This window comes from Epinephelus fuscoguttatus, linkage group LG3 (genome assembly GCF_011397635.1).
Source record: "Epinephelus fuscoguttatus linkage group LG3, E.fuscoguttatus.final_Chr_v1".
NCBI classification, from domain to species: Eukaryota; Metazoa; Chordata; class Actinopteri; order Perciformes; family Serranidae; genus Epinephelus; species Epinephelus fuscoguttatus.
This window is the reverse complement of record NC_064754.1, coordinates 39,024,509-39,040,029: the sequence shown is the minus strand read 5'-3', so window position 1 is coordinate 39,040,029 and position 15,521 is coordinate 39,024,509. Positions and strand designations below refer to the sequence as shown.

The window sequence follows — 15,521 nt, the reverse complement described above, 5'->3', positions numbered from 1 at the left end:
GATCAGTCACGACCAAGTCCCCGCATTCAGGACCACACAGTTGCTGCTATGGGAGGAAGGCTGGACTGGGGAGGGGGAAAGGGGGGGGGGGGGGGGGGGGGGCCGAAGGTTAAATAAAGGGATAAAGAGAGAGGAGGTGATGTAGAAAATAGGTGAGGAAGGAAGAGTGAGAGAACAACAAAAGAGAATAATAATAAAGGAACAGAACAAGGAGAAAGAGAAAGTGCTGATGCCAGATGACACTAGAGACAGAATAGGCTTCAATTATTGACTGAGGAAGCAAAGAGGACGGAGCGAACAGAGCAAGGAGGAGTGAAATAGAGAGACACAAAAGGAGGTTTACAGATGAGGAGAAAAGGGCAGGAATGGGGGGGGGGGGGAGTCAGCCTTGTAAATATGTCTGCATGCCGACATTGATTCAGTTAGCATGCCACAGGTGAAACAGATAGGGAGATTCCTGGAAGGGGTCTGACTACTGGATGAGTGTCTGGTTTTAATGTCATTATTTATGTCTTATTTATTTTGTGTCCTGTTTGTTATTTCAAGCATGGCAATGCAGCTTGCTGAGACAAAAACAACACAAAGAAGGCATGTCCTGGCATGGAAAAACTTCTTTCTTTTTTTTATTTCAATTCACTGTACCTTGCAACAAAAACATGATGAAAGATAATAAATTCAAAGATGAATTTGCTGTGGGGTATACCCTAGGGACGATGCCAAAATAATAGGAATGCACCGATTTACTGGCCAAACATCAGTATCAGTCAATATTCGCCTTGTTGACTGCCACTGGCCTTTTGGCAGAAAAGATGGCATTTACTGGTGGCAGTGGCCGATGTTTTTCTGTTGTGTCACATCAATTTTGCGCCGACTAAAAAGCAGGGACATCCATCCCAGGGACAACAGGAAACATGTTTGGGATGAACAGACATCTTCCCTGGGAGGCCTTCAGGACAGAGAGACGCAATAAACTCAGTATAGATGTGTCAGGGGATGCACACTATTTTATCCTGATGCTACACTGTGAACAACAAATCCATGTGGAAAACAGCAGGAGGAAAGCTATTTAATGTTAGCTGCTAGCAGCCGCTGGCCAGAACTCACAGCTTACCAAGGGTGCATTAAGTAACACTGTGATACGTTCAAGCTCCATTCAGTAAAAATGAACATTAGGCGAAGGTAAACTGTTATCATTTTGTCGAGAAACTTAAATACAGTTGTTGATGTTTTCACAGCAATGTAAAATAGATATTAGAGAGGGAATTATGATTATTATATAAAGTAAAAAGGCTTTTAAAAAGTTATTTAAAAAAGTTTTTAATGTAAAAAGTTCCGTTCAGGGTTGTTTCATAAATGTGTATGACTCAATTTGTGCTCATATAAAAGATAATGTAATGAGGGACTAAATGTCTTTAAAACACTTCAGTTATTTTTTTTATTTTTTTGTGATTTCTTTCCTTCCCTGGCACAAAAGAGGAATAAACTACCAAAAAAACTGAGCTAAACAATAACAAAAAAACATCAGTATCAGCTATCAGCCCAATGGTTACTTTAAACATCTGTATCGACCCAAAATTTCACAATCGGTGCATCCTTACAAAATAAGGCAAAATGTCTTTGTTGTTTTCCACTGAGGAAAACAGTAAGTTGGTGCACTGTTGGTGTATATTGTTAACTGGATGAACTGTCATGATGTAGACTTGAAAACTTTATTACAAGTACAGATTTTGAAAATAAATGACCCACTGTTCAAGTAAAGACCCATAATACTACACCTAATTTACCCCAAAATGTACATCCATCCCTCCTGAAGATTATTTGTGAATTAAGTTTTATGTTTTATTAAATTTAGATTTAAACTTAAATTATTTTCTCCCCCTTCCGCAACTCCACCCATGTCAGAATCCAGTGAGTTAGTAGAAGAAGACAGAGAAGGCATTTCAATCTCAGATGGTCAATAATGTCTAGCAGCACGCAGTCATTGGAGACGAGGAGGATGCACACTGGCTCTCACACAGAGTGTGTAAACCCTACCTGGGGCAATCTGCCACTAATGTCCTGAAACACTAGTCTACAGAGAGAACAGAAACAGCTATTGTCAACCTGGTCACACACGCACGCACGCACACACAGACACACACTCATAATCACATTGGTACAAACTAAACTCACAAATGCACAGAGACAAACCCTAGAGCAGTCTACTCCTGAATGAACACTGATGAAAGTGTGTGTGTGCTGGGCTGCTCATATTTTTATATTTGTATGCATCATTAAACGAACATTATATATGAGGTTGGACAGAAACAAAAGTGATGAGTTCAACTGTAATTTAAAAAAAAAAGAGACAACTCAAGATTAAGTCAGGGGAACAGAAAATGTCTCTAGCTGTGATGAATTTAAAACACCCAAAAGTACACGTCTCTATGGGTTTGGTCCGTGCCGTTTCACACTTGAAATCCCACAGGCAAGAGGGGAGAAACGTAGGTGAGGAGTGAGGCAGTAGAGGAGAGAGAGGTATACTTACATAGAGATCAGCTGCACCGTAAAAGCCATCCTGATAGGCCATCACACTGAGAGAGAGACGAGAAAGGAAGGAAGGAGGGAAGGAAGGAAGGAAGGAAGGAAGGAAGGAAGAGGAGAGAGGAGCGGTGGTGGAAAGTCGAAAACAAACAAACAAAAAGTAATGGTGTGATGCGCCACCATGTGGGCATTGCGGGAAACAAAACAAAAAAGTGACGATTGGGGGAGAGAGAGGTGAGAGAACGGTGCCAAACAGATTGTGAAAGAGAGAAAAGAAAGAAGGGTGAGATTATTACACACCGTGCAACATGCAAGACAAAATACCACCTCTTTGTTTTAAAAATGCACCAACTTCAGGGCGATACTACTGTTACTGCAGCTGATGAGACAAATTAATGTTAAGTATTTCTCAATCAAATTTCTCAAAATCATCTTACTATCAGCTTTTAGGTACAAGGAAATGGTATTTCAGTCAGCAAACTGTCAATGTCAACATCTCCATAAAAATATATTCAAACGCACAACATGCACAATTATTATTATTATTTTTAACTCAGTGAAAACATGCATTTAAGGAGATATGCATTACATTAATTCTAGTTTTTATTATCAATAGCAGTTGTAGTTATTTATGTCTATTTATGTTTGTGTGTTTACCCTGGGTAGGTAGGGATTGCAGGTTGTGGCACAGCTGCCCTGACTGCGCTGTAGACGGGCCGGGCACGACCCCGGAGATGAGCGCCTCGAAAGGTCGCAGCAGTGGAGGCAGCTGCTGCTGCTGCTGGGTATGGAAACCCTGGTACTGAGAGACAGAGAAGGTAGAAAGAACAGCTCCTTAAATACCTTCAAGGTTACAATCTTATTTGTGCATCTTGTCTCCGTCAGTCTGGCTGAGTCTGAAGCTAATGCGTGCTGTCGTACCTGTGTAGAGTTCAGGGCTGTACATGGCTCCAACCATGGGACTCAACTTCCATCCAGCTGTAGCGGACAAAGCATGACAATGTTCGTTTAAAAGCAAGATTTGACTGAGGCAAAGAGACATTTAATGATTTGTGCATTTGTTTAGAGTGATGTGTGTTGTTTGTTTTATTGCTCATTGTGAACAGAGGATGCATAAAGCTTCCAGACGGTCTGTCTGCACGGGTCACATCTGAGAGAGCTTTCACTCAAGACAAGAATAAGAAGAATAAGAGATGAGATGAGATAAATGGTGGGGAGCAGACTAACATATTATATGATTAAGCAACCATTAACCAGGGTTCAAACTTAACTTTTTGCCTTACTAGCCAAGTGGCTAGTAAGCTTTAAAAATCTACTGGCCAGAATTTTTTTTCACTAGCCAAAAATCATAAATAGCATTTTGGTATATTTTCAATGTGTTATTACTATAATACACTCGAGCAATTCTCAAACGCTTACATTGGTTAACTGGCCTCTTTCTTTTTGTAGGCTCTTAAAATTCCCTCGCTCCGTGTTTCCAACTGTTGCAGCCAGTGAGCACAGACACGCAGTGTGCCGGTGGATCTTATCAGCCTTTCTAGGGCATGGAAATGGCGGACCGCGGATCTCCAACTACAAGCTCACGTTCTAGCTCCCACTTTGCGGCATGTTGTGGGCTTGAAGATCTGTTGTACGACACCGGCACTCAACCAATGACATCACATACACACAGCCCGGGGCGGGAGAAACAACAACAACTGTAGTTTGGCCCTATTTTTTTCACTTGCCAGAGTGGCTGGTTAGGTGACTTCATTTACTGGCCAAAGGGTTCAAATTAGTCACCTCTGGCGACTGGCGACTGCTAATTTTGATCCCTGAATGGCACTTAGTGTTTTTTCTGGATTTATAAAAAATAGTTAAAAAATAAAATATGTATACTTCTATGTACTCCTTTTCTAACACATACGTATTCAATAAAGTTCATTTATGTTGTTTATGAGAATTTGTACATTGAGAGGTTGCTTTGGGATTACTGTTCATTTTGCTTGTTATTCTTATTTAGATTTTTATTATTTAAAATAAATCTAATCTAATCAAATCAAATCATTATACTGTTATACAATGCAAGTTAATGTAACATATAATACAGTATAATATGGGACATTATGATATAGTAAAGGCCATGACACATAGTATGTGTGTTATTGGTTACTGTTATTACCACTTGTGATAGTTCTGTGCATGGTCAGAAATTATAACTCTTTTTTATTCTGTTTTTGTGATGATGAACATTCCTTTTTCTTTCCTACATTCATTTGCATCTGTGTAAAATTTAAATTGTTTTAAGAAAGTTTTAAGTAGGCTGCTGAAAATGTTGGGATCTTCCATATTCAGAACAGCCCAGGTGTATAGTACAAAGATGGTAAAGCACTATTACAAATACATAGTAAAACTTAATGTAAGACATATCAAAAGCAGTACAGCACAGCAATAGAACATAGAATACAGTATCAAATATAATATGTAAATCACTTGGTTTACTATAATATAGAACAAGAATATATGAACCCTAACCCTGACTATGGCGAGGTATATAATCAGCTCAGCAGAATGACAATGGAGAGGTGACATGAGCATCTCGAGTGAACCAGACACTGTGGAGGAATGGGTCTGTGTGTGTGTGTGTGTGTGTGTGTGTGTGTGTGTGTGTGTGTGTGTGTGTGTGTGTGGTGTTAAAGTCGAGCCTGAAGCACTCAGTTCTGCAACGTCTATATAGATTTTTAGTGGAGTCACATCATTATGATTTAATATAATTGATGTTACTGTTAAACAAAATTTTACTGTCCAACTTTTAAAAAAGTACGAGGCTTTTTTTTGTGGGATAGTGTTGTCAACAACATCGATTTATCAATACATATATATACTGATTCTGAATATTGGAAACAGTTTCAGCACTAATTTTCCAAGGTATTAACACACCAGCACCAGCTGTGCTTCCTCACTCTCTCTAGCTGTCAATGTTTACTGCAGTCATTCTGCTGTTGCCTGCTACTAACCAAGAAAAGAAGTGTCACTGCTGACATGCTATAGCCTTGATATATTAATATTATAATTAATTTCAAGCCCTTAGAGTCAATTTTTCCCTATGGTATTGAAAATGGTGTTACATACCAATAATTTTTAAGGTATTGTAACAAAGTTAGAAATTCCAGTATTGTGACTAGTAGACAGCACTATTATGGGATATAATTCATTACAATGGTAATTATCTATATGGTGATATCAGTTTTAACAACTTTGCCCAGTCTAGTCATCATGTATCAAAAGAAAAGGTAGAATCAGCTGTTAATTTCGAAGTGTTTTACCATATGGCAGCGTCGCGAGGCCCTCTCCGTTTGAATACGGGGTGGTCATCTTCTTGTTCGTCATCACTCTGGCTGTGGCATTATTCACCTGGACACCAGAAGAAGTGGTCAGCGGCTAAATCGAGCCAGTTTAAGGGACAAACAAGCACTGAGGAATTATCAGAATGATACAGAATCAAATCACATGTGAAGTTTGTGTCTTGAGTTCTTAAACTGAATGTAGTCTGTGACACATCAGGGACATACTCTGCACGATGATCAGAGTTTAACACTGAAATTTAAGTGTGAGGTGTCGTTATACTTAAAACTGTTTTCTTTTACTTATGATAGAGGTTAATTCTGTTGATGAGCAGCGATGGTATTTGATGCATGCGCTTCTTTTGAAGGAGAAAGACATAGAAAACAAGGATCCTGGTGAGTAAGTCAGGCAGTTTTGCACACAAACAATGCAACCATTGGCACACAGAACAAAGAAAAACAACAAAATATTTCAGAACAAAAGCATTCAAAAAGAAATCCAAGACCATTATATTGCTACCTTTAAAACAAAAAAAGAAGAGGGAAAAAGAAGGTGAATTAAGCGGCAGATTCATCAGTTGAACACAATGCAAAAAACATCAATCGAAGAGTTCATACACAAATTACACACAGCCAATCAAGAGCGCATCACATCACCAGAGGTGAGCAAAACTAGCCAATCAGCAAGCATCAGATGCAGCAAGAGACCAATCAAAAAAGGTTGGCAGCCCTCCCAGTCCAATACACATCATACAGAAAAAGAGGGAGGGGAGGGAGAGAGATAAGACAGAAATATAGAGGGATGCAGGAGGAGGAGCCAGTCCACATGAAAAGACACGGAAAAACACATACATGATGTGGAGAAGAGAGAGAGAGAGTGAACAATCCATCCAAATGTGCAATTCTTCTAATGAACAAACAGAAACAACAAGATGCGACACACACATACAAAAAATACATCTGACCATTTTGCCTACATTGGATCTAACTGTACAGGAGCAACAATGGAGAAAATGATGAATGGAGCAAGAACGAATACGGAGAGACAGAGAAGTCTAGATAAAGACAGAGAGGATGGGGGATGCAAATATCATTCCTCAAAAAAATCAAATCAAACCATGGTTGTGAAACACTGCCAGGCATTCCAGATCAGTGTCGCACACCAGAGAGACCTCGAAGCACACAACCACCAACACACACCATCCAGAACCAAACTGATCAAAAAGTAAAACAAGGACACCTCTTTACAGAAATCAGAACGAAGAGAAGCTGCCGTTACTCAATCAGTGGCAGAAATTTTTAAGTTTGCTTTGCTGGGGTCTGCGTATTAATTCAAGGCAGCTTTTTTTCTTTTTTAGAAAGGCTGCTAAAGGTTTACACATTACATATAAGGAGTAGATTTGCTTTGAAGTAAGCTTGCATCCTCTTTTGGGCGCACACTATTCATCCACATCTGTAATTTAAATGTTAAATCTAAACAGCCATACCTCTACAACTGTCTGCAGTCTACAAAGTGGTACAGAAAGGGATCATCAAGTACTACAATACACCATGATATACAGACAACTATTATCCTCTCTCCGGTAAAGCTAACATAGCACTCATGCTTCAGCATGCTGTCCCACTAAGGTGCAAAAATGCAGCTATTGGCTGACACATGACACAAAGAGATGACATAGTACTATATGGCGTCATACAGATGACGAGAAAGAGAGTAAACCATGCAGGATACAGCTCTGGAATTAAATGCTGAATGCAGTTAGAGAGGTGATTGGAATGAATGCATAAGAAGTGGTAGTCATAGTTGTTGCACTTGCAGATAGATGCAGTACATTCAGTTATACAAGTGGCCTTTATAATGCCATGCGATCAATGGCTAATCTCATAATCGTTTCATTCACCACCTCCCCAATCAATCACAGGATTAGCCAATCATGTTCTGTCAATACAATCAATCAATCAATCAAGCTCCCTTCAGTAGAGGAGTCCTTCATTTGGGTGTTGGGTGCATTTTATTTCAATTTTTTGACGGATGGGGTGGGGGGAGGGGTCATTCAAAGATGATGCCATGTGTACACAACTTACCGTTGCCAGGGAAACGGCGTGAGGACACGCGAGCAGTTACCGTGGAGACTGACAACAACAACAACATACAAAAATCATCAGGGAAATAGAGAAAATATATGTAAGAAAGAAATGATGATCCAAATAAAATCAAAATTAAAGAAAAAAAAAACATAAACAAAACGAGGTAATGAAAAGCAACCCCCACCCTGTGGCAGAGAGGAAGTGATGTAACAGGTCACGTGTCAACAGTCACCTACAAGTATCAGCCGTTTGACAACAATCTAGCCTCTAACTGGTTTAAACCCACTACAGACACAGATCATAAAAGATGATAAAAGGAGCAAACAAATGGAAACAGAAAAATAATTTTATCTACCTTAGTGGGAGGGGGGCCTACCTGTTATTACTGCCCAGATTATATTCAGATAACTGAGAAAATAATCACTCAAAATCAAACTTAATCTCGTTCTCCAATGTCTATGCTACCTGACTACATCACAGGACAGGGGAATGGACAGAGATATGGGGGGAGGGGTGGACAGCAGAAATGCAGGTGCATATGGGGACACACAAACTGGGAGAGACAGACAGACAGACTGGCTTGGTGAAAAAGAGTGGAGAGAGATGGAGGAGAACCAATCAAAATAAAAAAAAGGAAAAAGGAAAAAGAAAGGAGAGGGAACGACAGCTATCTATTGCATTCTCTTCACATGTTCATTCTCTCTCCGCCCTCCGTATTTTTAATCCTGCACACCCACACACAGAGACAGAGAAGAGTGCAAGACATTCGAGACCATGCAGAGGAGCTTTAGTAGCAAGTACAAATAAAAAAGAAAGCGTGATTTCGAAATCAAGAGCCAGAGCAAATGGTGAAAGCATGGTGTATCTGATCTCCAAGGCCATTTGCAACTGAAATCCGAGCTCATGCTGACAAATTAAAAAAAAGATGTCACAACAAAATGCACTTCCATGAGATCTGGTGTTCTTTTTCAGGAGTGGTGGATGCAAGTGTGTGTGTAAATAAAACATGTTTTTTTTTTTGTTTTTTTTACCATCCATCTCGCACGTCTGAAATTAAACAGTCAGCTTTTCTGAAGCATCAGAAATGACACCACGCTTCTCACAGCAGTCTCATTCCAGAAAAAACTGCCCCCTGAAAATGCTCCCCATCATGCATCAGTCCGTTAACACATCAAACGAAAAAACCTGCTCCCCAGAGTCACCCGTGTAATATTAACTGAAAAACTCAGTGACGATCTCTGACCTCATGATCCATCCATGCAACATACAGTAGCCTCTTACAGACACCAGCAAGCACTTTTTTTTTTTTTTCAGAGGAAAAATTCCTGAGAGGCCATTAACTGCCCTTCTGGTCATTAACACAACCATAAACCAAAAATGGCCACTCATCATGATCATGGAAGAAGTGATGATGGTGATGGAAAAGGTGCAGGAAAACTAAAAAAAACAAAAAAACAAAAGAAAGAAAAGATCCTACATGCTGTGACAGAAGCGGACATCGTCAGCGACCCCGTGTAGCGACGTCTCACCGGCCATGCCTGTTGTGTAGCCACTCCACCCAGCATGCTTTGCAAACCACACAGCTTTAAGATCAAGGTGCAATGGACAGCCCACAACATCAACGACAACAACAATGACAGCATAAACATCGACAGGAAGTGCCGTCAAAAGAGACGTCTGTGTGCGTGGCACCACTGCACCATGCTATAGTGAAGCCAGAGGGGTTAGAGTCAAACACATACAGCCACCCGGAAACCTTCTCTGGGGCAGAAAACGACCAGAACAAACTCTCATTTTCGGACATGGAGGGGAAACGGAGAAGAAAATGGTCGCCGTTTCAAAAACAAAAAAAAGGGTGAGGGTGGTGAGTTACCTCGATTTTACGTCCTTCCACCAGCGTACCGTGAAGCTTCTCTCTGGCTCTCTCTGCATCTGCACTCGTCTCGAATGTTACAAAGCCGAAACCCTGCAAGCAGAGGAGAAGAAGAAAATGGAAAAAGAAAAGGAGGGGGAGAGCGACAGAAGGTTGAAAATGAAGCTTTTGCTGAGTTCATATTTGTTAACAAATTTTAAACGTTGCTCCAACTCCCTACCTTGGATCCCCTCTCGTTGAAAATGATCTCTACGTCGAGGATTTTGCCAAATTGCTGCAAAACAGAAAGAAGAAAAAGATGAGGAGGCTGAAGAGGCATGCAAGTCTTGTGCTGCGTCTTGCCACAGGGTGTCAGCACTGTTCAGCCATGATGAGCTGGCACCCAGCCAGCTCTGGCAGTCTTTTCTTCCACCATATCTTCCTCGCCTCTGCTCTTTTCTCTGCACCACATTTCAGAGACATTCCTCTGACAAAAAAGCCTGAACACATGGCCAGATTTTTACACCTGGCTTTAAATAATCTTTCTACAAGATGACAGTCCAAGCAAAGGTTTTGTGTTTTTTTTAGTCTAACAGCACAAAAACGGATTCCTTTTAGATGAAAAGAGATATGACAGAGCCTTATTTTCATTTAAAATCCCACTGGAGGACAGGAAATAAACAGTAAAAAGAAATTGAGGACACAGTGCTGACGTCACTGGATCGGTCCTTTGAGTCATTATTTTTACTAACTGTATCCTTTTCTGGGTTGTTGTTATGTGATGATGCATAGTGGAAAAAAGGGGGAATGTTGCGGTCTACATACCCCAAACATCTGCCGTAGGTCCGGGTCTCGGAAGCGGAAAGGGATGTTGGACACGTGGAGGCGTTTGGGGGTCCCCTTGGTGTCTGAATCATCTCCAACAGTCCCGCCGCCACCTACTCCCCCCGAGCCAACAACTGACTGACCGTCAATCTGGGAGGACCCATCTGACTGCTGGGACAAACAAACAGGATAAAAGGGAGACTTTTATTGTTTACACAGTAGTTGTGGGCCCGCAACATACAATTATTTCTAATCCATTAATGTGTCAGTTATTTTCCAGATTTATGAATTTGTCTTTTTGTCTAGAAGATAAAATATAGTGAATAATACCCACACTACTTCCCAGAACCCAAAGTAATGTCTTCAGATTGCTCCTTTTGTCCGACCAACAGTCCAAATATATTAAATTTAAGATGATATTATGATGGTATTTTTGCCTGAAAGTAAGTAAACCTGACTTAAATGAACTTTATTATACAGAGAGGTGTTTCTGCTATTTAACCTATCCTTAAATGCTTGGACAAAACACAGTTCCACAGCACCACAAACTGTTTCCACAGCTTCCAAAATGACCAGTTAAATTAAAACTTAATCATATTTAGGAAAAAAAAGGAACCTTATAGCCTTCATGAGGGTTGCATTTATTACAGGATTATTAAATTAAACTGTTTTAGTTTTAGCCAGAATTACGTTTCTTTTAATAGTTTTCAGGGTAAATTTACACTCTCACTACCACTCGTTCACATCCCCTATCACAGTGATTCTCGACCAGGTATCCCAGGATCCCCATGAGTCCTTGAGGGAGTTCCAGGAGGTCCGCAGAAAAATGGGGAAGACTTTATTTGCGCTTTTTAATTCACTACAGAAATGAGAATGAGAAATCTGATAATAAGTTTCACTTCCCCCACAATTAACTCCTAAAGTGTAACGTTAGCTGATAACAGCAGAGCTCAAGTCTTAAAGCTAAAGATAGTAACTTCTATAAAAATAACTGTTTGTCATATTCGCTGAAACTGTCCCTATATTCTGAAAGAAGGACATGAGACAAAAAATGTGTTCCTCTTTCAACTTGTAGTGCTTCTCATGGCATTTGCTAGAATCTACCCCAGCTGAGGGAAAACAACCAATCAGAGCCGAGGAGTCTCTGATGCAGCTGTCATTTTTTTAAAAAAAAGTTTTATATACTTTATTAATCCCTGAGGGGAAATTCAATTTTTCACTCTGTCAATTACACACAGGTCCGAACACACACATGCACAAACTGGACCTATACATGCACTAAGTGGAGAGGGGGCTCCCCCATGACAGGCGCTCTGAGCGGTTGGGGAGTTCGGTGCCTTGCTCAGGGGCACCTCGGCAGTGCCCAGGAGGTGAACTGGCACCTCTCCAGCTACCAGTCCACGCTCCATATTTTGGTCCAGACGGGGACTTGAACAGGCGACCCTCCGGTTCCCAACCCAAGTCCCTATGGACTGAGCTACTGCCGCCCCCTCAATCTGGTCAATCTCTGCTCGTAAGCAGCGCTGATCAAATATAATCAAGATTCTGTTACTATATTGCCTACAGTGTACTGTTAAGCTGTAAAAAGAGAACGTTTGCTCTGGCCGGTGGGCAGTGCTTCATTTTTGGCTTAACTGTTTCCAATAAGGCGGCCGGGTCACAAACTTTCTCATTTTACATCTAAACAGTACACTAAATACAGATATATAGTTTCTGGAAACATTTTAGGCGAGAAATAGACGATGCAATGACAGAATCTTGATTCACATTTGATCAACAGCTGCCTAGTTTTACAGTTTGAATGCAGTTCAAGAGAAGTGATTGACAGCTGCGTTAGAGACTTCTGTTGTGACTGGTTGTTTTCGCTCACATGTGGTAATGCCAGTACTACGAGGCAATGAAATAGGCAGAGGAATAGGATTTTCTTCACAGATTATCTGTCTAATGTGGATGTAGTTACAGTTTCAGCAATTATGACAAAATATTTTTTATTATATCCAACAATCAAAATCTTTTCAGATGGGGGTCCCTAAAGCAAATTCGTATTTAATGGTGGTTTGTGGCCTAATGTGTGTCAATTTAAGGGTCCGTGGAAAGGTTGCAAACCATCTGCTGAAGCCTCTCTGGGCTAATGCTAAGCTAGCAGTTCAAACAACTCTGAACAGTCTTGGGTTCATATGCATGTTTTGAATTTGCGAGGGAGGCTGTGTTGAAGCTATCATGGGGTGTGAAATTGCTCTTTAAGAATGAATGTGTAGTTACAGCTTCATGTTACCTCACACATAAATTAGGAAAGATCCTAATCGGTCTACTGCAAACAGAGGTTTACAGATTTTTAAGCGAAAAGGGTACTGGATCTGTAACTGGTACCATTCAAGTCAGGTCTCTGCATCCCAGTGACTTTCTACTATTTTTTAAATCTATAACATTCTTCCTCACTCTGGGAGCCCTCTCAAGGCAAAGCCCTGATGTGGGCTGCACACAGAGGAAGAAGCTGGCACTCACTTGGACACTGAGGCTGTTGGCAGCGTTGGCGGCACTGTTCGCTGCTCCACCGGCTTCCACGGGGCCTTGAACAGCCCCCGCTGCGTACAGGCTGCCCCCGTAATCCAGGGCCAGGCCGTTCTGGGGGGGCGGCGGTGGAGGTGGAGGGAATGCAGAGAAAGGTGGAGGTACAAGTCCCTCCTGACCACCAGCACTATCCTGAGAGCCCTGTTGGAAGGAAGAGAGAGGAGAATGAGCAAGGAGTGAAAGCTTAAGTAGACGGTTGGCTAACTTCCACAGTATCTTTTACCGAGAGCATCACCCGACCACACAGAGACCACTTTCCCAAGAGCTTCGGTGTAAAAGTCATACAAGCGTGGATATTATATTTCCATTTCCTCACATATGTATGTGTGTGTGTGTATGTGTGTGTGTGTGTGTGTGTGTGTGTGTGTGTGTGTGTGTGCGTGTAAATGCATGTATGCACACCCCCCACCCATTAAATATTCACTGCAGCCACATCTATTATTGAGGGTCAGATGCCTTCGTGCTCGGTGTTGTACAATGGTGAGTGTCTAACGCCTGCACACACACTCACAAACGCCTCTGCACACAAACCACCTTTGACACGCAAACACCCACACACCTAAATGCTCACACAAAGACCAACTGTTAGTAAGGAAGCCGGCCCAAGTATTTTGTGAACACTATTACCCCCAGAAAAGAAAAAATGGTACCGACGTTCGAGAGCGTAGGAGAACAATACAGGCACCCACAAACACATGGTGGAATACAAACACAACATACACACACAGACACACACACAGACACATTCCTAGCTGTTGGCAGTGGGGCATGGATACCCTAAATGGTAATAGTTAGAGAGCGGAGGGAGACAGCAGGGACGGGAGAGAAAAGGGGGGATGGGACGATAAAAGGTGATGACTGATAGAAGAAGCATGGTCCTGGCTCTGAGCCATAGCTTCCAAAGATTAACCAACCATCGCTGTCTTTCTGGTCTTTTTATAACTTGCTAATAACTGCACTGGATGGCCGATCAATTCAAGCCTGCAACATGCTGAAAAAATCTGTTAGTTTGGTTTACTGACATTATATTTATAACAAGATTAAGTCTACAGTTACACTAGTTACTGAGGCTGCTCACAGTGACAATGCTAACAAGCTGATGTTTAGTTAAGTTTAATATTGACCATGCTCATCATCTTACATTAGTGTGTTAGCACGCTAATTTTAAATTCAACTAGCAAACTAAGCTAATTACCAAACTTGAGGCTGAGGCTGAGGCTGATGGGAACGTGCCACAGATGTAAAGTATGGGCAAATTAGAAATTTTACTATTTCGATAGCATTATATGAAAAGTGAAATAATCACCAAAAAAAGTGTTGGCAAAATTATATTCACATTGCAAATTTCATTGCAGATGGAAGCACAATGCTTAAGCTTCTACTGGTAGTTGCAGCCACAAACATTATCTGTATATTGTAGGCTTAAGATAAAACAAAAGACATAATTTAACACAATTGGAAACAGTCATATAAACAGTGCATGTGAGTTAAAACCATTTTATGGCATAACGCTAGCATAGATAGATATATACTACACATTTGACTTTTCTGCCTTCAAATGGAACTTGTGAGCTCGTGTTTACGACACGGGAAGTCGTGTACACGAAGTCTGGAGCTCGGAACTCTCCAACAAGGTCAAGAATACTACAACAAGGGGCTGTTCATATGGACTCTTCTTGTAAACATGCTGAACTTGACCCCCTTTAAACGCAGCATTTGACAGGGATAAAGTGATTAAATCCTGGACTTAATTCCATCGCTGACCCTGGTGTTTTAAGGCAGAATATGTTATTTTCAGAATATGTTATTTAAAATATATAGTAAAAAACAACCAAAAATGTACATTAAAAATGTGGCTTAAAACTGGATAAAAGTCAATCCTTGACAACTTGACCAAATGACACAGATCATACCCTTGATTAAAATGAAGGATTTCTCTGATTTTGAACATTGTTTGAAATGTTTGGGATAATCTAAGTTCACAATTCAACAAAACATATAATAATATAACTAGACTATAATAATATAATCTAGTTGTTTTTAGACATTTTAAAGTGGAAGCATTGCATATTGTATCTTTAAATAGTTCAATAACCTTTATCAAGATGGAAGGTAGTCACTGCCTGTCATTAAGATAAAACAGAAATAAGAACCTAGAATTAGAAAACAGAATAAATATCTGATAAAATCTTGACAGAAAGTTAAAAAAAAAAAAAAAAAAAAGGATCAAAACACACCCAAAAAACAAAGTCAAATCATAAAAGACAACTGTTGTCAAACAAGTTTAAGATGCAAATCGAGGGGAAATTGTATTAACAAGTAAAATATATTAAAAAATA

General features: G+C 40.5%; 1 protein-coding gene across 8 annotated transcripts in view; it reads right to left on the bottom strand.

Moving 5' to 3' along the window:
* The window catches only part of rbfox2 (RNA binding fox-1 homolog 2), a 43,909-nt gene that overhangs the window by 4,912 nt on the left and 23,476 nt on the right, over positions 1 to 15,521 (bottom strand). For 2 of the 8 annotated variants that reach the window (XM_049568722.1, XM_049568767.1), the window contains 8 exons: positions 13,117 to 13,323; positions 10,612 to 10,782; positions 10,028 to 10,081; positions 9,808 to 9,900; positions 5,829 to 5,916; positions 3,445 to 3,501; positions 3,181 to 3,325; positions 2,528 to 2,573 (listed from right to left, as the gene is read on the bottom strand). In XM_049568722.1, coding sequence (XP_049424679.1) covers positions 2,528 to 2,573; positions 3,181 to 3,325; positions 3,445 to 3,501; positions 5,829 to 5,916; positions 9,808 to 9,900; positions 10,028 to 10,081; positions 10,612 to 10,782; positions 13,117 to 13,323 — 861 coding nt within the window. Of the gene's footprint in view, positions 1 to 94; positions 2,574 to 3,180; positions 3,326 to 3,444; positions 3,502 to 5,828; positions 5,917 to 9,807; positions 9,901 to 10,027; positions 10,082 to 10,611; positions 10,783 to 13,116; positions 13,324 to 15,521 lie in introns of those variants that run through there. The other 6 variants (XR_007448634.1, XM_049568759.1, XR_007448633.1 and 3 more) reach the window with 6 other exon arrangements.